Source organism: Misgurnus anguillicaudatus, chromosome 14 (assembly GCF_027580225.2).
Source record: "Misgurnus anguillicaudatus chromosome 14, ASM2758022v2, whole genome shotgun sequence".
Taxonomy (NCBI): Eukaryota; Metazoa; Chordata; class Actinopteri; order Cypriniformes; family Cobitidae; genus Misgurnus; species Misgurnus anguillicaudatus.
This window is the reverse complement of record NC_073350.2, coordinates 28,361,798-28,389,763: the sequence shown is the minus strand read 5'-3', so window position 1 is coordinate 28,389,763 and position 27,966 is coordinate 28,361,798. Positions and strand designations below refer to the sequence as shown.

The 27,966-nt window shown below is 37.9% G+C and overlaps 2 protein-coding genes across 3 annotated transcripts in view; both read left to right on the top strand.

The window, feature by feature from the left end:
- Positions 1 to 215: 215 nt before the first annotated feature.
- On the top strand, positions 216 to 24,215 carry pik3ca (phosphatidylinositol-4,5-bisphosphate 3-kinase, catalytic subunit alpha). Its single transcript, XM_055183501.2, has 21 exons — positions 216 to 577; positions 1,434 to 1,529; positions 3,776 to 4,182; positions 4,262 to 4,471; positions 4,974 to 5,224; positions 5,656 to 5,907; positions 6,078 to 6,163; positions 7,877 to 7,982; positions 9,071 to 9,223; positions 9,392 to 9,526; positions 9,779 to 9,903; positions 9,981 to 10,227; positions 11,927 to 12,030; positions 15,374 to 15,545; positions 15,804 to 15,910; positions 16,024 to 16,145; positions 16,230 to 16,308; positions 16,606 to 16,776; positions 18,003 to 18,120; positions 18,214 to 18,365; positions 20,419 to 24,215. The coding sequence occupies exons 3-21, from the start codon at positions 3,831 to 3,833 to the stop codon at positions 20,687 to 20,689; spliced, it is 3,213 nt and encodes a 1,070-aa protein (XP_055039476.1). The 5' UTR covers positions 216 to 577; positions 1,434 to 1,529; positions 3,776 to 3,830; the 3' UTR covers positions 20,690 to 24,215.
- A 1,886-nt stretch (positions 24,216 to 26,101) lies between these two features.
- xxylt1 (xyloside xylosyltransferase 1) overlaps positions 26,102 to 27,966 on the top strand; it is a 42,294-nt gene continuing 40,429 nt past the window's right edge. The window contains exons 1-2 of one of the 2 annotated variants that reach the window (XM_055184076.2): positions 26,102 to 26,250; positions 26,629 to 27,173. In XM_055184076.2, coding sequence (XP_055040051.2) covers positions 26,679 to 27,173 — 495 coding nt within the window. In that variant the 5' untranslated portion in view covers positions 26,102 to 26,250; positions 26,629 to 26,678. The remainder of the gene's footprint in view (positions 26,251 to 26,628; positions 27,174 to 27,966) is intronic. The other variant, XM_073876186.1, reaches the window with a different exon arrangement.

The following is a 27,966-nucleotide window of genomic DNA, read 5'->3' as shown; positions in this document are numbered from 1 at the left end:
GGTGGGATGATCGACAGACATAGCCTATGTAGGATTTTATAGGATAGGAGTATAATAATACCAATTTACAAGGTACATAATATTTTACTGTGTTTTCATTATTTATTTTGAATGTGTTTGAACATCTGCTTGTCTCTTGTCATAGTGGGATGATCAATCGAGAAAAAAAAAGAGTTCAATGGGTTTGTCAGCCTTTCTCTCCGTCTCTCACTCACTCTCTCTCCCTCTCTCTTCTTGCAGTCACCCACCCTCCCTCTCTCATAACCTATCCGGCCACTTTACTGCTTATGTATTTACAGGATTTTTCTTTATTTAACCGTGACAATCTTTCTGACGCTTTTTATCCAGTTCGCCGGATATTGGACAGCATGTATTTGTTTTTTCTTTTTTGGCAGTGAATGATTCCTTGTAAAGCGAGAGGAAAACACTGCTCGCGATCAGCCGCCGCCGCTGTTGTGATGGAGAGGCGGTGCGTGTCAGAGCGTGGCGGCTAGACGGCCTGCAAGCCTCGGACTGGATTTTCAGATGTGAACGAGCGAGTGAACACCAACAACGGCATTGCCAAGACAACTCGGCGGTACTTAGCAACGCTTATTTATTTATTTATAATATTTTTATTTTCTATTTCTAAAACACTGCGTTAGTGGTGTGTGTGGTCGTCGATTGTTAACTACAAAAACGTAATTGGCGGGGTAATACCGCATATTATTTGAAAGTTGTCGAGTTTTAGCGGAATAGCTAGCATAGCAGCTAGGCGGCTAAAGGTATACATATAACATGTCTGTGTTCATTTGTTTTTCCCACAGCTAAGATTTAGTTTTATTTTATCATATTTAAACACAACAGTTGGTGTTATGCACATTTCGTTTAAATTACCTTTTGTTGTACATTGTTGCTAGTTTGAAGGCTAGCGGGCTAATTAATTTCATAGATATAAAAAACCCAAACGTGTCTGCTTTACAAATATGTAACACCGCATAGTTTGTATTTTCATGAACTGAAACACAAAAGTGTTTTATTACAAAACATCAGCTTGTTAGTTAACGTTACACTTTAAAATGCTGATTGGCAGTGTAGTATTAAACCGTGTTATAGTCAGATTATCCATATTAGTGCTCTGTCATGATAACAACAACAGTGTGGTTTGATTTGTCTGTGGTTAAAACTAATAAACATAGGTATTATTTAAATGTACTGTTTCAAAACATGACTATTTTTTAAACACAAACTTTCATTGTGCATGTTGTGGCTCAGTCTATTCATATGCAACGATGACAAACCACTTAATCTTATTATCTTCCCATTAACAACAACTTTGTCACTTTACACACTGCTGTAGAAGTTTGTTGTGGTTGATATTGTCGACCTAGATTGCATTGAATGAATTAGGGGTTTTTACTAGACAATGAATATGCTTCTTGCTATTGTTACAGCAAAATTCAGTGGAGAGAGACGTTTCAAAACAAGCAACTCAGATCAAGGTCTGAATTATGATGGACATTTACAAGGGGCCCTAACATCAATTCAAGGTAAGTTTTATGGTGATATGTGTGCTTATGTAAATATGTATCGAATGCACACAAGATGTTGTGCAAATATGTATCTGTACAGAATTTGCTAGGCTGATGTAAAACAATGTAATGTGGAAATGTAGCATGGGTAATGTTTGAAGCTCGCAAGGGTGGAGTGATAGGAACCGGCATTGTTATGGTTTGCAAACTTCCGTAATAAACATTTGCATGGTGTTTTACATGATTAAACCAGATGAACTATATCTAAACGTTATCGGTGTTAACAAAGGACCTGCTGTTTTATTGAAATGGCCCAATAATAATTGCACTGTGATGAATGATAGATATTGTATGTCCAATATGATGGCATTGCTTTTATTGACCTAAGAGATCCAGGATGTCTGTCGGGCAGTTGTTAGGTGATGTTAGCTGGGAAAAACAAGTCATCCACTTCAGCATGAAGTGCCAAATGTTTTTGGCTGTATGATAAGTGGAAATAACTCGCCTCTCTCACAGAGTGATACATTCTTGTCATTGCACAGTGACTAAGATGTTTGGTAGTACTTCGTTTCCTGTAAGCTGCTGTATGGCAGCGTGTTTTGCTATCAACACGTCAGTGTAAATGACCCTATTGGCCTCGTGGTTTAGTAACGTGAGGAAGTCAGTTTAAGGCTATGTTTACATGACAACAATGTAGTAAAAACTAGCATTTGTTTTCTTGTTAAAACATGATGCACATGACATCGCTGTCAAAAAGATCTGCATTACGCGGTCTGCGAGTATGATTAAAATGCTGTGTTCATGCCAGGCCATTAAAGCAACACTACACACCGCGCACACATGCATTCTTTTACCGAGTAATAAATAACCTTTAGACTGAATAAACAAATGAGCATGACGTCATTATTATCGTAGATTTGCGGTTACATAGTTTACACGACAAGGCATTGTTTTTAAAAACTTTCACATGAAGTTCACGCTTTCAGGACCCCAAAACGCTGTGGTTGTGTAAACGTCCCCTTAGCTTATGTAGATTAGGGCTGCAACGATTAATCGCGTGACCCATTAAAAATGCCTCTGAAATTGATTCAGAATCGATTTTAAATCAATTCTGTGTTTCATGCACAGCTTGTGCATGTACTACGGCATTTGATCAGTAGAAAGTCCTGATCAATCTAAAATCATTATGAGTCGGAGTCGTTTATAACGTGCATTTAAAAAATCAACACTCGTTAAACAAAATCATTCAAAATATTCTTTATCATCATGAAAATACCCTGAAACATTTTGAAGAACAGCGATTTAATAATTCTTATAGACATTTCCTGGAATAGCATTTGTAAAGCTACCTCTTCTGTGGCACAAAGGGAGTTTCTGCACGAGAGCGCCCTCTGGCTTTGGGATGTGCCGGGATTTCAACGTAATTCATTAAAATGAATTCATTGAGAAAATGCACATTTGCACGATTAATCGTTGCAGTCCTAATGTAGATAGAAATATTAACAATGAATGTCTTTTATTAAGTTGTTCACCTTTACAATTCCCTTCAGAAAACGCGATTTAAGCGATCACATGATTTAATGCATAATCAACCAAAGTCAGCATTTTTAAATGCGCTCCACTTTCGCCGCATAAACTGCAGATTTCTGCTCACAAAAATGCGAGGCTTGCATAATTTCATAATTCTCGCATTTTCGTAGCAAAAAGTCATATATTTTAGCAGAAAGTTGAAAAATGTTGCATTTACTGCACACATGCGCAGCCATGTCCCCTGTTGTCATGTTAAAGTTAGGAAGTGACATAATTACACGACGTGAACATCAATGAAAAGCCGCAAACAGTTTTTGCAAGTTCACACAGTTTTTGCAAGTTCCCCCAATTTTATAGCATAAAATTGCATAAATATCCCGCATATTCCATCGCATTTTTTTAAGAAAATGTTCCGCAAGTTCAAGGATTTTTGCCCGCAACTATCACAAAAAAACTTTTCTAGAAAGACTGCTTTACGCAACTTATGAGCAGCATCACATAAATAGGTTTATTTTTTGGTATTTTCTGTCTGTGTTCCTGTTTATCATCGACGTTGCCTTTCAAGACCTAACTTGTTTGTTATTGGACAGGTTGTTTTGTTTATCCATTGAGCAGAGGAGGGGTTTACAATGCAGTGTTAGAAAATTTCATATAATATCTTTATTTTACTGATACTAAAAAGCACCACACGATTTAGCCAAAACCCACTTTATTTATCCTTTATTTTCTCTCAGGAGAAGAAGAGGTTTGCACATTTTTCTGAATTGAAAACCGTGAGGACGACAAATCATGCCTCCAAGACCGTCCTCCGGAGAACTATGGGGCATCCATTTGATGCCCCCCAGAATTCAGGTGGACTGTTTGCTTCCCAATGGCATGATCCTAACACTAGAGTGCCTCCGAGAGGCCACCCTTATCACAATCAAGCATGAACTTTTTAAGGAGGCTAGGAAGTATCCCCTCCATCACCTGCTGCAGGAGGAGACCTCCTATATTTTCGTCAGTGTAACGCAAGAGGCGGAGCGTGAGGAGTTTTACGATGAGACAAAGAGACTTTGTGACCTCCGGCTGTTCCAGCCTTTCCTGAAGGTCATCGAACCTGTAGGGAACAGAGAGGAAAAAATCCTCAATCGAGAAATTGGTAGGTCTTCACACATCAAACTTAAATAGTTTTAAAACTATTTGGGCAATCTCTTCTAAGATGATTTCATGTTTTTCAGGTTTTGCCATCGGTATGCCGGTTTGCGAGTTTGATCTAGTGAAGGATCCCGAAGTCCAAGACTTCAGGAGAAATATTCTCAACGTCTGCAAAGATTCAGTAGAACTGCGAGATGCGAATGGAGCACAGAGTCGGGCACTATACGTTTATCCTCCTAATGTGGAGTCTTCACCAGAGCTTCCAAAGCACATACATAGCAAATTAGACAAAGGTAGGTCTTTATTTGCACAAAGTAGTGTGCATATTATAGCACAGCTAACGAAATGGGATGTTTGCATATTTTGTTGAATTGTAGCACTGCCTGCGAACCCGCAGAACAAGTCAACATTATTGCCTGTGGTAATCGAAGGAATGCCACAGATGCTAAGCTGAAAATAACCCTTCCTTAATGTTGTATAGCCCGAAGTTAGTCATAATCTTCTTAATGTGGAGTCATTCTTAAATTCGTTTTCTTTCGCATGTCAATAGGCCTGTGTTATAAGTTATAGTCACCAAGCATATGATGCTGCCCGGAGGAACATACGCACAACAAGTCCATTACATTAATTCCCTTTGACAACTTTATCGGCAGTTGTTTAATCTGTAGTCTTTTACTTTAATGTGCTCTGTTGCCAAGCAGGATGAATTGTTTGATCTCACATGCTTGATGCCTGAAGGAGTCAATCCAATAGTGTCATTTTTGTTAAACCTTAAAAAATGTTTTTGTGTGGCAGGTCAAATCATTGTGGTTATCTGGGTGATCGTCTCTCCCAACAACGACAAGCAAAAGTACACGCTCAAGATCAATCACGACTGCGTACCCGAGCAGGTGATCGCCGAAGCCATCAGGAAGAAAACGAGAAGCATGCTGTTGTCAGCCGAGCAGCTGAAGATGTGCGTGCAGGAATATCAGGGCAAGTACATCCTCAAAGTCTGCGGGTGCGACGAGTACCTTCTGGAGAAGTTCCCCATCAGCCAGTACAAGGTATTTGTTTTCCTAGCCTCACTGAAGATCCCAAACACATCTAGTGCGCTTTCATAAATAACCTGCAGTCCTTATATAATAGCTTTATTTTCAGTTCACACAGGTGCAAGTTTTGTGTGTTCTGAAAGGAGATTTTTATTTTCATACTGAGCATTGATCCGTAAACCATCTGACACCAGAATGATCTGTTCTGTATATCCAGGCATGTTTTTGTATACCAGGCTTTCATGCTCCTAAAACCAGACGGTACACAGAATGCAAATGAGTAGTCTTCATATCTCAGCTGGATTTGAAATCTTCACAACAAACAGCACTGCCAGAATCGGCTAAAAATAGCTGTGCACATTATGGATGACTGAAAAGCCTGTGAGATGTGCTGATTGTGGGACTTTATTTCTGAAATCGGCCTCTATCTTTTTCTTTTCTCGCAGTATGTGCGCAGTTGCATTATGCTGGGTCGAATGCCAAACCTCATGCTTATGTCCAAGGACAGTCTTTACACCCAGCTGCCCATGGACAACTACACCCTCCTCATGCCCTCATACGCCCGACGCATTTCCACCGCAACGCCTTACATGAACGGAGAAGCTTCAACCAAATCCCTCTGGACCATCAACAGCACTCTGAGGATACGCATCCTCTGCGCCACATACGTCAATGTGAACATTCGGGATATTGACAAGGTGCTTACTTGAAACTTTGGTCATTTTGTTGTCGAGCAATACTAAGTTCCACATTTATTGTGAAAGATGGAAAGCTGTTTGTATATGCAAGCATTTCTTTTCATAAGTGCATGACCTTTCTGGCATTTTTTTGTTTTTTTTTGTTTAAAGATTGTTATTCTTTATTTCAGATTTATGTGCGAACAGGGATCTACCATGGAGGAGAACAGCTATGCGATAACGTAAACACACAACGTGTCCCGTGTTCAAACCCGAGGTAATGTATGAATACAGGTTCTTTATGAATGTAATATGTTTTCAAAATCATTCTCTGCACTGTAGTAGACATGGGTCGGTATGAGATCCTTATCTTATGTACGTTTCACGGTGTTGCGGTATTGCTATTGCAACACTAAAATGTGTTATTTTCAAATAGCTACGTATACAAACAGACAAGTGGACACGATACATTTTATTTTTAAGCAACATTCAACATATATGTCAGGTAAAAAAGCTTTTAAATTTTAGTTATAACATAATTACAGTGTAATATTCTTGAAAAGAAAAGAAATATATATATTAAAGGTAATCTAATCAATTACATGACTTAGGCTAAAGCGGACATTTCACAATACTTTTTTTAAGATGTCAAAATACATCTTTGGAGTCCCCGGATTATGTATGTAAGGTTTTGGCTAAAAATACCATATAGACAATTAATTCTAGCATGTTAAAATTGCCATTGGTAGGTGTGAGCAAAATATTTGCCATTTTTTAGGTGTGTCCTTTAAAATGCAAATAAGTTAATCTCTGCACTAAATATCGTTGCTGTGGTTAGATAGTGCAGATTAAAGGATTAGTCAATTTTCTTAAAAAAAAAAAAATCCAGATGATTTACTCACCCCCATGTAATCCAAAGTGTTGCTGTCTTTCTTTTGTTCAGTCGAGAATAAATTATGTTTTTTGAGGAAAACATTCCAGGATTTTTCTCATTTTAATATACTTTATTGGACCCCAACACATAACAGTTTTAATGCAGTTTAAACTTGCATTTTCAACGGAGTATCAAAGGACTCTAAACAATCCCAAACGAGACATAAGGGTTTTATCTAGCGAAACGATTGTCAGTTTTGGCAAGAAAAAAAGTGCACTTTTAAACCACTACTTCTCGTCTTGCACCAGCCGTGTGACACGCCAGCACGACCTCGCGTAATACGTCATCACATCAAGAGGTCACGGATGACGTATGCAAAACTATGCCTCAGTGTTTACAAGTGTGGAGAAAAAAATGACAATTGTTTCGCTAGATAAGACCCTTATGCCTCGTTTGGGATCGTTTAGAGTCCTTTGAAGCTGCAATTTAAAACTGCATTAAAACTGTTACGTGTTGGGGTCCAATAAAGTCTATTGAAATAAAAAAAATCCTGGAATGTTTTCATCAAAGAACATAATTTCTTCTCGACTGAACAAAGAAAGACAGCAGCATTTTGGATGGCATGGTGGTGATAAAATGATCTGGATAATTTTTTAAGAAAATTGACTAATCCTTGTGATGTTAAAAGCGGTATTATCCCCTTTTGACATACACAAGGGGAGCCAAATTTCAATAACCTAATACTAAGATACTGTTTTTTTTTCACATTTTCTAGGTTGATAGAAGCACCAGGGACCCAATTATAGCACTTAAACATGGATTTTCATGATATGTCCCCTTTAATGATTTAATTAATTTAGTGTAAACACAGCTCATACCTTAGAAACGATATCACAGAATTTTTTTGGTGTTTTGAAACCTTGACTCTTTAAAGCCTCGGTACACCTTTAAACTGGTAACCGGCCCATGCCTACAACGTAGTCACATCCACATGCAAATGGGCTATTTTTAAGTAAACAAATTTGTTACAGTGAGAGAGACCTTAAATCTTTGAAATTACACATTAGAAATGAATATTTTGTAGCATTCACTCCCATCCTCATGTCACATTTCCAGGTGGAACGAGTGGCTGACCTATGATATGTACATTCCTGATATTCCTCGGGCAGCTCGCCTCTGTCTCTCCATCTGTTCTGTGAAAGGAAGGAAGGGAGCAAAAGAGGTAATGACTACACGTAGAGCAACTACATTGAAAAAACAAAATACACATTTCCAAAATCATAAAGGGGGTGGATTGACTGAATGTGTAGTGTAGACCACAAACCTTTTATCATTGGCTCCTGCTTCCCACATACATATATGACAGTATTGAGTCCCCCCAACCCTATACATCTATCCTTCTGTTTGATTTTGCCATTATGTTGAAAAGCACGTTGAGATGGACCAAGCAAATTGAAGTATTTATTAGTTTAATAGTAGAGACTATTTAAAGGCGGGGTGCATGGTTTTTGAAAAAAACTTTGGAAAAGAGAGTCAGGCCGAGTACCAAAACACACTTGTAGCCAATCGGCTCTCCTGATTTTGCCAAGTGGTTGAGGTCCTCAGGGCAACATTATGTTGACCCTGGGACAACGTTTCAATCAACCAATCAGATTTCAGAAATAAGTTTACAGTTTGTTTTAAGTTTAGGCTTAAAACCAGGATTAGCTGTTTCTAGACCATTGTTTTTCACTTATCATGTCCATCTGATTTTAGGGTTTGGTTATGGTTAGGGTTGGGGTTTGGGGTAGGTTTAGGTTTTATTCCGAAAAATGTTGTCCTTGGGTCAGCACAGTGTGTTGCCCTGGGGACATCAACCACTTGGCAAAATCAGTTCGAGCGTAGCCAATCAGCAGTAAGGGGTCTGTCTACTAACCAACATCGTTGCCTGGGTTGTGTATGTATGGGGCGGGTCTGTCAAAAGAAGATCCAGATTTTATTGTTTAGGATATCAACATTGCCTTTCAGAGATCATGCACCCCGCCTTTAACTAGTTTATCTTGGCATTGTAAGCATAGAATTTGTAAAAAACGAAGCAAATTATTAGTGAAAATTTTTATGCATTTTATTTGAGCTGAAAGCATATGTGAACTCTGTAGCCCCTATAAGGGCGGCCCGGAGCTCAGGTTGGGAACCACTGGTGAAAATATTATCTGGTTAACCTTACCAATTAACTTTTACTTATACCGTCTGTACTCTTATTCAAGTCTATTTATAGTCTTGCTTTGAAATGAATCTTTAACCGAGAAACCCATATTTGAACTTCTATAGGAGCACTGTCCACTGGCCTGGGGGAACGTCAACCTGTTCGACTACACACACACGCTGGTCTCAGGAAAGATGGCACTGAACCTGTGGCCTGTACCACACGGCCTAGAAGACCTCCTCAATCCCATCGGGGTCACGGGCTCCAACCCTAACAAGGTTTGCTCTTGCATAACATCTTTCAGCGCTGGCTTTAATAAGATTGCTTAGTGTTGTCTAATCTAAAGTGTCATGAATAATCAGCAAGTGTACCAATGCAGAGGATATATATGAGCGTTTGTGCAAAGGTTTATATAGTTTTTGCTTAAATGTGTTTTTTTTATTTAGGAAACCCCATGCTTAGAGCTGGAGTTTGACCATTTTAGCTCTCCTGTTAAGTACCCTGACATGACCACAATCGAAGATCACGCTAACTGGATAATTTCCAGAGAGATGGGATACAATTACTGTCAGTCTGGACAGGTGAGCTCACAGACACACATCCTACTTAATTAATTATAGGCACACTCTTCCTGACGGGACGGGAAACATGTCTTTCATTCTTTAGTCAATGCCTCAGCAGTGACTTTCTACTTTTTTTAGCCATCTGAATGTTTATATTCCAGTAATTTTTAAACATCCAACTAGGATTTCCATGGTCATTGTACATATTTAATATCCAATCATATTCAAGGTTAATTCTATGGCTGATAGAGTTGTTCATGTGATTTACAGAGCAGTAGGCTGGCACGAGACCACGCCATGACGGATGTAGACATAGAGCAACTTCGGCAGCTGAGCAACAGGGACCCACTTTCTGAAATCACTGAGCAGGAAAAAGACTTCCTATGGAGGCACAGGCAGTCTAGCGCCCCCACTAGGCCACGTTTAAATGCACGTTTAAATGTGTTAACCTGAATTCGTTTTTCTACTGTAGGCAGTATTGTGTAAATATACCAGAAATCCTGCCGAAGATTCTGCTGGCGGTGAAGTGGAATTCTAGAGATGAAGTTGCACAGATGTTTTGCCTTCTTAAAGACTGGCCGGCGATAAAGCCAGAGCAAGCCATGGAGTTACTCGACTGTAACTATCCCGATCCAATGATCCGAGACTTTGCAGTCCGGTGCCTTGAAAAGTATCTGACTGATGATAAACTCTCTCAGTACCTCATTCAGCTGGTCCAGGTAGGCGGATTCATTGTTTGTGACCATTTTATTTTGTGACAAATTAAAAACATTATATGTAGAGCTGCAACAATTAATCAATAATATCGATTGACATTCGTTGTCAACAAATGTAATTATCGATTAGTTGGTCTGTGACGTCACATGCTCCCGCACCACAGTCAGCCAACATGCACACATGTCAGGTGGTGTTTCTTCATACAGCGCGAGCTGCCTGCTCAAAGTCAGTCACGTTTTATTCATATCCTGCTGTGCACAAGCTGTGACCGCCTTCTCTCCACCTATTTATCTAATCTAAGGTACTTAACACAATGTTTTACGTCTTTGTGTTCAGCGCTATTTTTAGCCTTTCATTGATAAAACTAAAGCAGCTGATCGCCGCGTAGTTTCATTTTGCGAGTGTGTGAAAGTTGCGTAATCTTATTTCATCAATTGTGCTGAAATATCAGAGAAAGCTCTAACATATACATGTACAAAACACTGTGCAGCATGTTTACTTACAACACAAGCAGCGGATATAATATTAGTAGTTAATAGAGTCTCCATAGACCAACCACTCAAAGTATTCAGGACAGAAGCGGTCCAAAGGGGGCAAAAGAGACGGATTTAAATACCAGGTGTAAATTTGATGTGTCTGTCTTGTCCACTTGTGATCCGTTCAACGAAAACACATCTTAAAAGTGTAAACAGCCCCAAAAAAGGACGACCAGCTTGGTTAAAAGCACGGAAGCAAAAACGCAAACGAACGCTGGTTAATAAAGGTTTAATTTCTTTTAATGTAAGTGACTTTGTATTTGTTGTTTGGTTTAGTTTGCCACTTGAACATTTTGAGTTTACTCGCTTCATTCGCACGTGAAATTGTAGTCATCGAAACATTCACTCGGAAATTCACGCACCTGGGAGGGGCTTCTGCGACTCTGCTCGCTTTCTGTAATCATGTAACTACTAGAGCAAGCTCCTAATTGGTTAACGCGGCGCGTTTTTCTGCCAAAGTTAAACAAATTTCAACTTGCGCGTTTGCCGCAGCAATGCTCAATTTTTTTCATTCGCACGAACTAGACATGCGAATAAGGGCGGAATCACGTCTACCGCGCCGCACTTAACGCCTCATTCGCGTCACGAGACCTCCAGACGCACGTCAACGCGTCTTCACATTGACTTAACATTGAAATCACTCGTGGTTGATGCCTCTACTGCGGCTGATGTGAACGCAGCATAATAACGCATCACCACTTTTATATCATAATGGCTTATTTATTTTGTTAATAACAAATAATCTTAATATTCATCAAGGTCTAAAGCTAAAGATTAAAATTAGTATATTAATCTGTGTCAAAATTCTAAGCACATCCCTGAAGACTTAATTTATTTTGTTAATTGATATTTTGACATTTAAAGATGTTTTACTATTTAAAAGCTGCACAAATCTTTTTATTTAAGGCTTAAAATATGTAAATAAAAAATATTATATTAGTAATATTTAGTGCCTTATTTAGCTATAATATGTGGAAACATCTAATTACGTAAATATTTATATTTTATCCGATTAATCGAAAAATAATCGACTGATTAATCGGAAAATAATCGCCTGATTAATCGATTATGAAAATGTTGCAGCCCTAATTATATGAAAGTAATGCTTTATAGATGCCCACTCATTTTTACACGCTGATTTTAAAGTAATTTCTTTCTTTTTAAGGTTTTGAAGTATGAGCAGTATCTCGATAACCCCCTGGTACGATTTCTGCTAAAAAAAGCTCTTACCAACCAGAGGATTGGACACTTCTTCTTTTGGCATTTAAAGTAAGTTGTTTCCCTTTTTACCTAACTATGCTGTTCTCTTTTTGTGAGTATTTTATACAGCAGCCTTTATTATGATGGTTTCAGGCCTGAAATGATCGAGTCAACAGAGGTTAAGCTACAATTATCCTTCACTTTGATGGACTGGGTTGTAAATTTTCTGTCATGAACAGTTTGTTATTTGTCAGTGAAGTATGGTGGTGCTAGTTTTTTATTTTTTATATGACGTGTGTTTTGTAGGAAGAGCTCTTTTAGGCTCACCAAGAGCTTAGTTGCGGGTACTTTGCTTTTTTAAAATTCTCATGCAATGTTTAAAAGACAACATGTGCTGCTTTCTTGCAATCTGTTCACCTGATTCATAAAATGTTTTTATTACTGTTAACTAGTGGTGCACGATATATCGGCCGCCGATATAATATCGGCCGATATGGTCATTTTTTTACACATCGGCATCGGTCCGATGTCAAAATAGGGCCGATGTGAACAGGCCGATAATCATTCCTGTGTATTTGACGTGTGTGTGTAGGAGACGTGAGTGTGGGGGCGAGTACGTTTGTTTTTGCACAAGGGCATAAGTTACACATGTGCTGAAGCAGGTTCTGTCGTTTGCCTGGTCGTTCTTCAAAGTGTCTGAAGAAGATCCTCGCTATGCTGTGACAGGGGTGTCCAATACGTCGATCGCGATCGCAAAGGCAATGCCGGTAGATTGCACATAAATTAACTGTGTATGCTGCTCAATGCCTCCAAGAGTAATTGTGACACACGTAACTTAAGTCTTGAGTTGCTGTGCCTTTCTTCTCAAATGTGTTTTTATAAATCTTATGCCTGCCCGCCAGAGCATGTGAGCGGTGCGGTAATATTTCCATCAGAGCGCAGAGCGCATTTCCGAAATTTCAGCTCTGCTCGCTCAATACCCTCAGCACCGCTCGCTCATCCCAGAATGCCCTTTGGTAATTTGCTAGTTCGAGAATAGCTACTTTAATCTAACTGATCAACACAAATACAAAGCGCCATAATATAGGCTAACTGATTGCTTACCAGCATTAAAACCATTTAAAATAAGAATCTTTATAGTTCTCCGCTCCGTGGATGAGAAAGCTTCAGCCAAAAACGCATTTAATATTAACTGACTGAACACTGGACTCTTCCCTGGACATTTAGATATTATTTTTTTCATCAACAGCATGCGTGGAACATTATAAACATTGATGAGAATCTGCCGACTCGACTGATTCAGCACGTCCTCTAATTTACAGTGAGTTCGCTTAATTAACGGCTTTTCATTCGGTCCGTGTGTGCTAAACATTTTTGTGCTATAATTTGCTCTCGCGGCTATATTTCAAAATATTTTTGACCAAGTAACACTCGGGATAAAATGTAAGTTGTTTTAGATAGCATTTAAGCTTCTGAAATGATGACAAATCAGTCTGACTAAAATGATATATCCAGATGAATTTAGCCAAAATAATGATTTATTCGTTTTCATACTATATAGATACACGTTAATTTATCTACCAATATACTATTGAAAATGCCATAAATAAATACTCATGGCCTTCTGTATTGCATTCGTTTTGTACATTTACAGGTTCATAAATACTGTCTAATTTTAATTTCTTTAAGACACAGCTGTGTTCTGTATTTACTGATGCACTGTAAATTTGCACTTTAAAAACCTTCTTGTTAAGAAATTGTTCTTCAATTTATTTTAGTTTTTTCAAATAATTGATTTATATAACAGAATAGTTTGTTAATCTTTCTCATAAGGGGAACGAATTATTATAATATTTCGTAATTACTTATTACATTTATTATTACTTAAAATTAGTAAAACATGTGAATGTCGTGGAAACAATTTGTTAATTTTAATTATATCCGGAGCTCCGTATCAGTTAAACTATAATAGCCAACACACAACTGTACATAACTGCGATTTATCAGCTAATACTTTAATTAAATGCAATTATCCAAGAAAACAATTTGGCTTACTTAAAAAAATTATATCGGAGCGGGATCTGAGCGGGAATTGGTTTATTTGCGAGCGTGAGCGGAAAGTTAACGGAGCGCTTGCTTGGGCGGTGAGCGCTTTAACAGTAGAACGGAATATTTAGCGGAGCGTCACACCGCTCTGCTTCACTCACATGCTCTGATGGTGGACAGCCCTAAATCCAATGTAGAGATATATGCAGTATAGTCCACGCATTTAAAGTGTTTTTAGCATGTAGAACTTGTCGGCTAAAAGTCTGGACACCACTGTCTTAGAGTAATTGTGAAACACAAAGTCTTTTTGAGTTGCTGTGCTTTTCTTCTCAAATGTGTTTTTATAAATCTTATGCCTGCCCGCTGCAGTGTAAACTTCCGAAATTTACCAGGATGCAATCGCATTCTTTCCTTCATGCAGCTGATGCACGCGCCCGGTGTGTGTACGCGCGCCCGAGCGAACGAGGGAGGAAGAGAGAGAGAGAGAGCTGCAGCATTGTGCTGATTTATGCTTCTGATACTATTGTCATTTTCTTTCTAGTTTGTTTTACTAAACCGTGTCTCTGCTATTTTATACAGTACATGAACTCCAGGATTTTTTTCAACTTCTCAAAAAAATAGAGTAATGGTGACAGCCCTAAATCTAATGTAGAGATATATGCAGTATAGTCCACGCATTTAAAGTGTTTTTTAGCATGTAGATCTTGTCGGCTTTATCATTTTTAAAAGTAGATCACCACACAAAAAAGTCCGGACACCCCTGCTGCTGTGTGCAATGAGAGTGAGGGCCGGGTGATACGAGGGGGAGTTCGGGACAAATTGTTCAACACAACCAATTTGATCACCCACTTAAAAAATAAGCATCCCGAAGCTTACAAAGAATAAGCTTACATATCAATCAGCTAATTGATGACATTTTGCACATGGGTAAAGGTGCCCAATCAGTCATTTCTGGGAATAAATTACAAAAGTAATTTTTTTTTTTGGAAAATAGCTCTTTATTTGATTATCATTAAAATGTGTTTTTATACAGAGATATCGGCATCGGCAAATATCGGTATCGGCCATAACAGACAAGGGTCATATCGGTTATCGGCATCGGCCAAAATTTTCACATCGGTGCATCACTACTGTTAACTGTGCTTATTATGAACGTGTATATTTTATAATGTTTGTTAAGGGTTTGGCAAAGTTACATAGAGCTATGTTCACTTGCCTTCAGTAGTTGAAAGATCAGAGTTTGTGCTGGAATTGGCCAGATCTGCACATTTTGCTCAGATGTAATTACTGTTTGTTGCTTAAATTTTTCTGTGGTTCTCTTTGTGAGACCAACAAGCAGACAGCTTATTTTAAACATATTTTTCAGGTCGGAGATGCACAATAAAACAGTGAGTCAGCGGTTTGGTCTGCTGCTGGAGTCGTACTGTCGGGCGTGTGGCATGTACCTGAAGCACCTGAGCAGACAAGTGGAAGCCATGGAGAAGCTTATTAACCTCACAGACATCCTTAAGCAGGAAAAGAAGGATGAAACCCAAAAGGTAAGTTAAGCCTTTAACCTTGACCTCATCTAAAAGCAGATAGGTACTCGGATACGTAAGGGGTTAGACTGGAAAGCTCTTACGCCATTACAAGCGAAACTAGAGCTGTTAGCTGTAACATTAGGTCTGCTAGAGCATCCGTCTTATAAAGCATTCAGGCGTTACCTTAAACATCACTTTAATGTGATACGTACGTCATTTTCGTGCCATTAACGTCACCATACTGACATGCTGACTGATATTCATTTCGGTTTTTAGGTGCAAATGAAGTTCCTGGTGGAGCAGATGAGGAGACCGGACTTTATGGATGCCCTCCAAAATTTCACCTCTCCGCTCAACCCCGCCCACCAGCTCGGTAACCTACGGTGAGTCTCATGCCGTGCAGCGATCGCACTTGCAAAAATTTATTTTCACCTAGCAGGGACAGTACATAATGAAATGTATCTTTTCCAATCATTTGTTTTTGTTCATGTGGCAGACTTGAAGATTGCAGGATCATGTCCTCGGCCAAAAGACCTCTGTGGCTGAACTGGGAAAACCCTGACATAATGTCCGAACTACTCTTCCAGAACAATGAGATCATCTTCAAGAACGGAGATGGTGAGACTGATTTCTGGGAATGCCCTTATTTTGCTCAGAGGAACGAAACTGACGCACGTTTTTCCACATTCTCCCTTCTCTTAGACCTGCGTCAGGACATGCTGACACTACAGATCATCAGGATAATGGAGAACATTTGGCAGAATCAAGGGCTGGACCTGAGGTATGTGAAATGGTGTCACGTAGAGCTTAAACTTCTTGCCTGGTAACCAAAGGATGTATTCATAAACCTATAAACATGTAATTTGTGAGCCATCACCATTATTTTCTTGAGAAAGGCCTTATAATATTAAAATTTCAGGGCTTTGGCTCATGTTTGTAGACATTTGTATTTTAATTTATACCTTATATAATCAGCATTGATTTGGAGAAGTGGCATCATGTTTTTCTTGAACGTTTCCCATGATGAACTGTTTTGAATCACCGAATGATTTTGTTTCTTATGTTGTTTGTAATGCAGAATGCTTCCCTATGGTTGCCTCTCTATTGGAGACTGTGTGGGTCTTATAGAGGTGGTGAGGAGTTCCCATACCATCATGCAGATTCAATGTAAAGGAGGTTTAAAGGGAGCACTGCAGTTTAACAGCTCAACGCTGCATCAGTGGCTAAAAGACAAGAACAAGGGCGAGATGTGAGTGATGTTTACTAAACGTTTTTTCCAAAGATTCTCATCCACTGACATTCGAAACTAAATTGATTTTGGGTTTTTTAGTGGTTTATGCCCATATTTGGACATCCTGGCTGTTACTAGCGTCATCACTGGCTTTGCTTTATCTAATCCAGCTGTTAAAGGATTAGTCCATTTTCTTTAAAAGGATTAGTCCATTTTCTTAAAAAAAAAAAATCCAGATAATTTACTCACCACCATGTTATCCAAAATGTTGATGTCTTTCTTTGTTCAGTCGCGAAGAAATTGTTTTTTGAGGAAAACATTCCAGGATTTTTCTCATTTTAATGGACTTTAATGGACCCCAATACTTAACAGTTTTAATGCCATTTAAAATTGCAGTTTCAAAGGACTCCAGACGATCTCAAACGAGGCATAACGGTCTTATCTAGCAAAACAATTGTCATTTTTGGCAAGAAAAATAAAAAATATGTACTTTTAAATCACAACTTCTTGTCTTCCTCCGGTCCTGTGATGCGCCAGCGCGACCTCACGTAATACATCATCACATCAAGAGGTCACGGATGACGAATGCGAAACTACGCCCCAGTGTTTACAAATGTGGAGAAAGAGGACCGTTCCAACGTTGTTGTGTGTGGAATGATGCTAATTAACGTCTTTGTGTCAGTTTATTGTTTAAAATGGTCCGCAAATGTGCGTTTCATATATGTAACATGTGACCTTTCGACGTCATTACACAATCATGTGAGGTCGCTCTGGCGCATCACAGGACCGGAAGAAGACAAGAAGTTGTGGTTTAAAAGTGCATTTTCTTGCCAAAAATGACAATTGTTTTGCTAGATAAGACCCCTATGCATCATTTGAGATCGTTTAGTTTCCTTTGAAACTGCAATTTTAAAATGCATTAAAACTATTAAGTGTTGGGGTCCATTGAAGTCCATTAAAATTAGAAAAATCCTGGAATGTTTTCCTCAAAAAACATTTTGGATGACATGGTGGTGAGTAAATTATCTGGATTTTTTTTTACTAATACTAAGTAAATTCTTGTAGCATAGCATTGGGGGAACATTAGCAGGTGTTGGGTTTAATTCCTAAGGAGCACAGTGCTAAAATATATGTCTGTCAAATGCGTAGTAAAACATCAGGTAAATAGAGCTGTGGCTAAAACATTGTTTTGCATTGTGTGGTTTAATCCTGAATGATCATGTTAAATAAAATTATGTATATAGGTACGACTTGGCTATCGACTTGTTCACACGATCATGTGCTGGCTATTGTGTGGCCACCTTCATTCTGGGGATTGGTGATCGACACAATAGCAACATCATGGTGAAGGACGACGGGCAGGTGTGAACTCAATCTTAATCTAGGCTTGAATGCTGAGGTCGTAATTGATATGCTCCTTATATTTACAAAGTGTTTTTTTTTTTTGCCCCGCAGCTGTTTCATATAGATTTCGGTCACTTTTTGGACCACAAGAAGAAGAAGTTTGGCTACAAACGAGAGCGTGTGCCCTTCGTTTTAACTCAAGACTTCTTAATCGTGATCAGCAAAGGAACACAAGAATGCACTAAAACCAGAGAGTTTGAGAGGTGTGTATTTTTGTTTATTGTCAATTAACTTCTGTATAAGCTTAAAGAAACGTATCTCTTGTGTGTTCAGACATTAACTTAGTAAGTGGCTATCTATCCAAGGCAATTAGGGATTGAGTTAAACAATTGAGGCTTTCATGTGTTTAAAATGGGCCACTTGGACCCCAATCTCAGCAGTCCTTCCTCTTTCAACAATACTCTGACAGCAAGCTGCCTGCCAAGTTTCCGGCGTCTGCTCCAGACTTCCGCTGTTTAACAGATCTCCGCTTTAATCAGGACAGATAGAGTGCCATTCAAAAGAAAAGAGGCCTTTAGAAAAGCAACATTTGTTTTCTATCGGTGTATCTCAGAGGATTGGATATTTGTCTTTTTGGGTCTTAATTCTCTGGTGTGGCTGTGTTTGTACACATTGATTATAAGTTGTGAAATGTAATTGTAAAAGCATTATGCAAGCATAAAATATTGATTTCTTGTGGTTCCCAACATTTTTCCTTGCCCCCCACCAAATACATATACGACAGTCTGAGCCCCCCAACCCTCTACATTTATTTTTCCATTTGATTTTGCCATTATGCAGACAAGCACGTTGAGATAAAGGGGCACATTTTAAACATTTTTTTTTACACAAGATAATATTACCTTATCTTGTCATTGTAAGCATATGATAAAAAACATGTTTGGAACATGTTTAGCATATTTATTTGGGCTCAAAGCATATTAGATCCTGAGCACGTGCCCTCCTAAGGAACCGAGACCCCAGGTTGGTAACCACTAATCTATGCCATCTTTTGCCTGTATACTGGGATGATGCACACAATATCTTAAAATCATAATCTGATATAGACTTGATTTTATTATTTGGGAATTAATTTGACTATGAAAAGTATTACATTTAGAGAGGTTCTTATAACGATCAGGGTTTCCCGCAGCACTTTGCAGTTCGGGCAGCCCGCCTTAGATGGGAAACCCTACCGCCTTAACTAGGTCGTCCAAAAAAACCTGCTGGCTTGGTTGCACGTGCCTGTTGATTCGATATAATTGTTGAACGCTCTTGCTCACGTTATTTATGTGCATTATTTACATGCTACAGTAGTTAGACTTATTTAAGATAATGTAATAAATAGTGGGAAATAATCAGCTTTTACAATCTTCGCACTATCTATCATCGTTCGCCAGACGTTCTGCAACACCCTTTAGTTTCACTTCATCACGCAGATATTCCCGTTAGAGGTATCTGTTAAAAACATTTAATTCATTAATAATTTAGTATGTGCTCGTTTTCTTTCATAGTTTTTTCAAAATTAAAGGAACAGTATGTAGGATTGTGGCCAAAACTGGTATTGCAATCACAAAACTTGTGGCTAAAACTGGTACTGCAATCACACAACTGGTGGCCAATACACAAAATGACAACATAAACATCAGTTGAGGGCTGCAACTCCACTTTTTAAATGACAATATCCTGGCCAGACCACTGTTGTCAGTGATATAAGTATTTGAAATGAAAATGATTTCTTAATGTCTAATGACATATCAGGGCCATTTTATGATTAATTGATATAAATTTCTTACATACTGTTCCTTTAAGTTTTATTTGAGTGTTTTTAAAAAATATATATTTTCATTTTAATCATGATACGTACGCCTTGCCCCTTTGATTGCCAGGCCCCGCATGGAGCATGGTCAAATAAGTACATTGCTGCCATAAGTATATATTATTAAACAATTATACATGCTAGCACAAAGTATCACATAATACGCAAATGTGTTAAACTTCAAAGGTCTTGACAAACCTCTAAATATGAATTAATATTGAAAAGTTTTTGCCCAATTTATTTATTAATTTAGTTTAAATATATTTGGTGGGATGAGGGCATGAACTTTTAAAAGTTGAAAAATAAGGACCACGCTAATGTTACATACCATGTGCTTTAGTATAAAAATGTACATTCATCACGTTAACAGCTCCATAGCTCTCTTAGAAAGAAGTTTTATTGTATGTTACAGATTGAATTGTTAAATGTTAAACATGCCTCTTCATCTCCCCCTACAGGTTTCAGGAGATGTGCTACAAGGCCTATTTAGCTATCAGGCAGCACGCCAACCTGTTCATAAACCTCTTCTCCATGATGCTGGGCTCAGGCATGCCAGAGCTGCAGTCTTTTGACGACATCGCTTACATCCGCAAGACCCTGGCACTGGACAAAACCGAGCAGGAGGCCCTGGACTATTTCATGAAGCAGATGAATGACGCTCACCATGGCGGATGGACCACTAAGATGGACTGGATCTTCCATACCATCCGACACCATGCCCAAAACTGAGCTGAAACGGATCCCAGCCCACCGGTGGAACTTTGGGTCGGATAACGGGCAGAAACGAGACCCTCTTTTTAGGACATCCTGCCCCGTTTATGCCATATAGGGCATCATGGCACTCAAACCTCATGTACAAATGACCGTCAGAGCACTAAAACAACCTTGAAGGACATTTTTTTGTCCTGTTCTTTAGGTTTTCCTTTTGCCCGACATTGTTGTACATTATAGCCTGTCGTTTTATCCCACTGCCCCCCCCCCTTGCTGCTCTTTTCCTGAAGTTAATTCTTATTATTAATATTATAAATTATATTTTGTTCTGAGGCAAAACAAAACTTGTTCGAGAAGAACTCTTCAGGAGCTTTTGCGGGGGTGTCCATGTCTTCCTGTTCAAAACTACAAATGCCTTCTTATATGCACGGAACCTCTGAGAACACTCATAAGAAAAAAAAAAACAGGGTATGAAACTTTCGGGTCTGCTACCTGGCCTTTCGTTTCGAAACCAACGCTAATCCCCTGAAAGGCAGTGCGAGGCATAGCAGTAAGAAACCGATGGTGCTGATTTTGTCCTGATGTTGAGTTGTGCTTGTGTTGAGTTCACTTAACTGCACAGGCCTTTATAATAGATGGATGATTAGGTTTTGTTCTAATTTCTTCCTCGTATGCACAGCGAGCTAACACGATATCTTAGTTTGCACTGGACGTAACTACTTTTCATACTTTTCATTTTCGATTTGTTATGCATTTCTAACGTTTACGTTTTTGGTCTTAGCACTACATATTCTTTAGAACCGTTTTTGTCTCTATAATAAAGTTAAATAATGCACATAACATACTACACCCACATATTACAATAATGCATTAATGCAGCTCAGTTTTTACTGGAAATCAAACTTGTGACCCTACGTTGCTAGCGCCATGCTTTATCAGTTGAGCAGAAACACTATACTAAGTACATGCGTTTACTTTGTGTCAGTACAGGGTTATTTCAATATTAACCCTTTTAATTATGGATTTCGGGCTCCAGAGTACTTATCTGTAGCGGCTCTCTGTGTTTTCCAAGTCGTCCGATGTGCTTCTAGTAATGATCGTCCGTCTATACTCCTTGACAGTGCAGATATGAAGCCTTAATACACTTGCATAGTATAAATATATTCATATCATCCATGTGCCCTTGCATGCCAGCAGTTTTGTAAAAACAAAAACTGGTTTATCCCTTGCGTTCTGAGCAATTTCCCCACTACACTAAAGCTGGCTTGAGTTTTCCGTCTATGTTGACACTTTTACGGATGCAGGTCCGTGGTCGTTGTTTGTGCAAAAGAAAGCAGCATGACAGGTGGTGCGTCGTTGTTATTCGGTATATAGAAAGTTTCTATAGACGAAGTGGATGTTTTGGACGGTGAAATGCTTTGAGTGGATGACGATGGTAAATAGTTTACCAGTGACACTACACCACCACAGTACTACATATACATTATATACATACATGCGTATATATGTGTACATATACACAGTGGACAATGTACAGTGAATGTTTTAAAGTGGGGTTGGTCTCTGATGTTTAATCGGACACATGTCTGATGTGGAAGAGTATCTCTATTGTCTTGCACAAATCGAATATATGATATTGATATGGAGAAACTGATAGAAAGCTAGTTTGTGCGCCCTCTTGAGTCGGGTTAAGTGCCTTGCTTGGGGCTGTAGGAGCCAAGTCACTCCCCTTGTCTGATAGTTTACCAGCTTTCCGAATCATGGTGACCTTCATGACTTCTGCAATTTAAACCACTGAGCTACAGATGGAAATGAAAGAGTCCCAGACAGGTCATTTCCAACAAAACACCACAGAGGTATCTCATTACCTTATGTGTTGGGCACAGATCCCCATATTCTCTTTCTGTACACGCGTGACTAATCCAAACCCCTGTTGATGGACATCTGTATTTCTGCATTATACTTCGAAGCTGTGAAAATGTAAATTTTAGGTGCAATCATGCTATTTAAATGGATATATAGCTACTGGCAGGATACCCTTGAACACTATTTCTTTTCTACACCACTTTTTTTTGTGTTGTGAAAGCGTCCTGATCATACCTGCATAACCACCTGAAATGGTCAGTCAGTGCTTTTAATCCCCATTTGTTATGAAGACCTAATTTATGCATGTTGGAAAAGCTGAAGGAAACTGAGTTGTTTACGCATACAATCTATAGTTTATACAAGTCTGCTAAAATAATGGACATCTAACAATGCAAATCATAATGAGAAGCAATTAGTTTTTTTACTGTTTCAGATCTACCGGTAATGTGGATCTGAGTATTTCACACATATGCATTAATTTGCTATACTGTACATGAGGATAGCTTTTTTGTAAACATACTCTTATATGCAGTGACTATATGACCAGATACACTTGGTCCCGGACTGTATATGCAGGTGGTTCTTGCAGTATTTCTTTTCTGTACTTTCTATCTTTGCCTTCACTTCAGACAGACGCTCGAGTCTCCCGCATGTGTTTTTAAGCAGAATAATACTATGTGCTCCTTTACGGCCTAAAGCGGAGATCAGCTACATTAGAAGTTAGTCATTGGACGCAGCCTTACATTAGTTCTCCTAAAGCCATTTAATGCATGGTTCTGTTCGATTATTTGTGTCTTCTTGTCTGTACAGGTTACAGATCATGGGCTGGACCCGCTAAATAGCCCAAACGTCTAATGTGATCAATAGCTTTCTAATTAGTTTTTTTTAAATCATTTAATGACTCGCAAAGCAGAAATACTGAGATGAATATAAAATACTGAGTCTTTTGTATGACAATGTTTAGGAAGTTTCAGTTGTACTTGAATATCATTGCTTTGAACCGTCTTTGTGTGTCAACAACAAAGCCGTCAATGTTACATAGCACTGAAGGTTCACTTGCATTGGCAATTTTATACCGATTGTGAATGTCTAAATGGTTTGGTGAGGACTCCCTTGCTTCAAATAGGAACTTTACTACGCCAATATAAAGAGAGAAAAAGACCATTTGAATTCAAAGGAAAATTTATTTGCTACGATGTGAAGACTGTTAGAAGGAAAATATAAAATATTTTTTGTAACGGAAGGTCAAATGGAGATTTCTGTGCTATTCTGAAATGGTTACGTTTCTCTCTCAGTATTGCTGTTGCGTTGTACTCATTTTCTTATTGAATTATGATGTCATAATAGTTTTCTTTATCAATATTATCAAATGATATATATATAGCGGGCCAAATACTTTTCTTTACATCCTTCCTTGCATGAGATTAAAAAATGAAAAGGAAAAAAGAAGAGTTGCCCTAGTATTTTTCTTGATCATTTGTAAATGTAAGGCATCTTTGGCCCGCATTCGGTCGAAACCATCTGTAAACTGCCATCAGTTACAAAGCCTCATGCTCATTTTTCTATTTGGTTTCATTGTGCACCTCAGTTCAAAAGTAGCTTTGTATTCAGTCTGTCGTCAATATTTTGAGTGTTATGTGACTATGTACAAATAAACGTATTTAAGAAAAAAGTCTTACTGATGCTGCATGTGTCTTTTACTCGAGAAAAAATGTGATAGAAATTACCCCTGCAAAGAAAGTAGTTAGAAAATAGAGTCTAGACTTGCTAGACCATGTTTTACTATTTATTTTATTTTTTTAAATATGGCTGAAGGATCTGTAATACATTTAAATATGAGTTCATGGGCTAGGCAGTTTAAAAAGAAAGGACATTACTTAAGGAATAACTGACGACGGGTCGTTGAATTTTAAGAAAATAATGCATGTGTGCATTATTTTCACATAATTCAAAGGACCATCGTCAATTATTCCGCTTATACCATGGTTACCACAAACATTACTCTGATGCTTATTTTTTACTTTTTAAAGGTTAGGTGTGCAGTTTACAGAAAAATAATCAACACCCATGGAACATTTCTCAGCCAATCAGAATAAAACATTCAACAGGCCTGTGATATAAGCCTATATAATACCATTTGAATAAGGCAGTGGTTCTCAAACTTTTTAGAGTGTGCCCCCTTTTGTATAGGGTCTATCCCTTTGTGGCCCCCCAAAGAAAATTCATGACAAAACAATCTCAAACTTAAACAAAACATTAAATGATAATGTAGTTGGTTGGTAGCTATATTTTTCTAATGTTTTATTATGATTACACAGCGTTTATGATAAAGTAATGTATTTTATAAAATAGAAACTGACCTTTTGCCTCAATATTCCAACTACTAATACTAAAGTAGTTGTTAGTTTTAAGTATTGGTAGAAATGGGGAGTGTTAAGGATGTAGAATAAGGTTTTGCATAATAAGGCATTAATATGGGTTATTTAAGTATACTGAAAAAAATGATTAATTCAATTTACTCAATTTAAGGTAAGTGGTTGCAATAAATTTATTTAAGCTACATTTAAACAAAAGTTGATTTTATTTTATTTTTCACTTTTTTTGTTTAAATGTAGCTTAAATAAATTTATTGCAACCACTTACCTTAAAAAATTTAGTAAATTGAATGTATCATTTTTTTCTGTATACTAATAAACAGCCAACATCTCAGTAATATTAATGCTAATAAACAACCAGTTAATAATACGAATTGGAAACTAGAGTGTCACCATTATTCTTATTAACTTACCAAAGTGTTTAAAGTGAGAAGGTTACATAAAAACATGCATTTTAACTTTAGGCTTTAAATTTTGATGTTAAATCGACTATTGTATTACAGTATACATAAGTGTTCTACAGTCTATACATTTTTTTACATCAAAAGTGAGTAATCCCTTACTTTACTTTTTCAAGGTAAAATTAATTAAATTACAGTAACTAATTACTTACTAACTAGGTACACCCAACACTGCCTGCATGTATTAATACTGCATTACAGGGTGATGCAATAAATCCTAAACAATGTTAAATGGATAAATAAAAAATACAATAAAAATGATATAATTTAAAAGATAAAGGAAGCGTAAGTATATGAAGAGTTTCGTTGCAAAACGAGATAACTCCGTTTTTTAATTTTTCCAGAAATCTCATTTTTTGGTTGTGCATTCCAATTAATATCAATTCAACTGCAGTTGGTGTGTTTTGATTTAAACCTTCATAAGTTAAAAAATACAGCTAAGTAGCACCATAAAACAAAATAATAACATGATAACATAATAATAAACATGTTCTGACAAAAATGTAAAAAAATGGATTTATCTCGTTTTGCAACGAAACTCTTCATATACTTTAAGATTAAATGATATTTAAATAAAATAAAATAAAAAACGAACAATAAATTATATTTACAAAACTTTTCCACTGTGTTTTCCTTATTAAATTTCACATTTAATCTTTTAATACTTTGTGAGTTGAATTTTCAAAATTAAACGTTTGTTTTTAGTTTGGGTCTCTTATTATGAAAATACTAAACTTCCGTGTAGCGTATGTCACGCGAGTGTTTTCATAATTTCCCCTCAGACCTGGTGGTCGTCTGTTGCACAGTTAACTTTGATGAACGGTACGTGACCTCTGGATTTAATGTGCATTGTTTTATGCATCATGTGAGGACGTCGGTAAGTGACACAATACGATCACGCATTCGCATTAACTGCTTTTATCCCTTAGCTGGAGTGTAGCAAAATGCTTCAATGTACATGATGTACAGTAGATACATATTATAGTTACCCCCAACAGTGGTAACGTTATATTATTTAACTGGCATCTTTATAAATGTCTTGCACGTTTGCAGGTCATGTAACCTACACAGACGGACTTTTATGAAACCTAAAATTCAGCAATTAGGACATACCTCAAAAATGAATGACCAACTTTTATGATTCATCAGCTGTTTAGAGACCAACATAAACATTAAACAGTTTCCATTAAAACCAGTACAATTGCTATTATAAGCATTAAAAAACCGTAATTGACACATTTAATCTTGCACACAGGCAAGGTCTGGGATGAGGAACTCTGACCTGTGGATGTTGATAGTCAAACCATGGATGTCCTGCGGGTGCTTTTAGTCACCATGGGACGGATCACCACATTCAAATCCTATCAGATTGTGTTGCTCCTGGCTGCAGCTATGGCAGTCGTAGCGTTTTATTACTTTGGATCTGAAAACCAGAACTTCTCCAGCACCACAAAACGAATCAAGGAAACGCAAGCGAGCCACAACACCAACCGAGAAGATGCAGATCTGTCCTTGGACATCAGGTCTGGACATGCTGAAAGCAGGATGGGAACTAAAGAAGATTTGGAGGAGAAGCCGATGGGAATCAAGCACTTTCATGCTCTCATGATGTTCACTAAGGTCGACAAGAGTTTGAACCTGCAGAATAAGTTTCAGGTGGCCATGCGCTCCCTAGCCAAACATGGACGCTTTCTAGAGGATGAGATGCTGGTTCTGCATTTTGTCTCTGATGCTGGCAGTCAGGAGCTGGGGGAGAGGATGCTACATGAACTTTTGCTGGAAGCATCGTTCCAGTACCAGGTATGTACTTGCTTTGATATTATTAGTTTGTTACATGCTTTGATGCATTTAAAATCTTTGCATTCTGAAATCTTGGGCCTTGGACAAGCAAAGCAAGCTTGCTCAGTATTAATATTCATACAAACCATTATTATATGCATAGTGCAATATGCACATTGGTTATATTTCAATATTTTTGTAAGTGTTTGTAATAGCGTATGCAGTTGACAGTTTGTTAATATTAAAAACAGAAAAAAACCAATACTGTCATACATTTTTAATTTATATCACGAGGCTATTGAATGCTTTATTCTGATTGGTTGAGATATGTTCCATGGGTGTTGATTATTTTCAAATAACCGCACACCTAACCTTTAAAATGTTTTAAAAATAGGCACCAGAGCAATATTTTTGTTAACTGTGGTATAAGCGGAATAATTGACATCGGTCCTTTGAATTATTCGAAAATAATGCACACCCACGGTGTAACGGTACTCCGTTTCGCGTCATTCCGCATAACCACCTTGGGTGTATATTATTATATTTTTTTATTTTACCCCACTTCTTGCGAGCTTGGGGGTCTGACCTAGGGCTGGGCAAAAAAATCTTTTTTTTTACGTGGCCGATTCAAAATTGATTCTTAAAGCCCACGAATCGAATTTTCCCCCCATATTTATTTTCGCAAACATTGAACGTAAGATTAACGTTAATCTAATTACTAGCTTTCACCACTAGATATCACCCTCTTTTTTTCCTTGCGCAATGTTACCAAGGAGGGAGAGGCGAGCCTGTCATTCATTCATTCAGTCTTTAT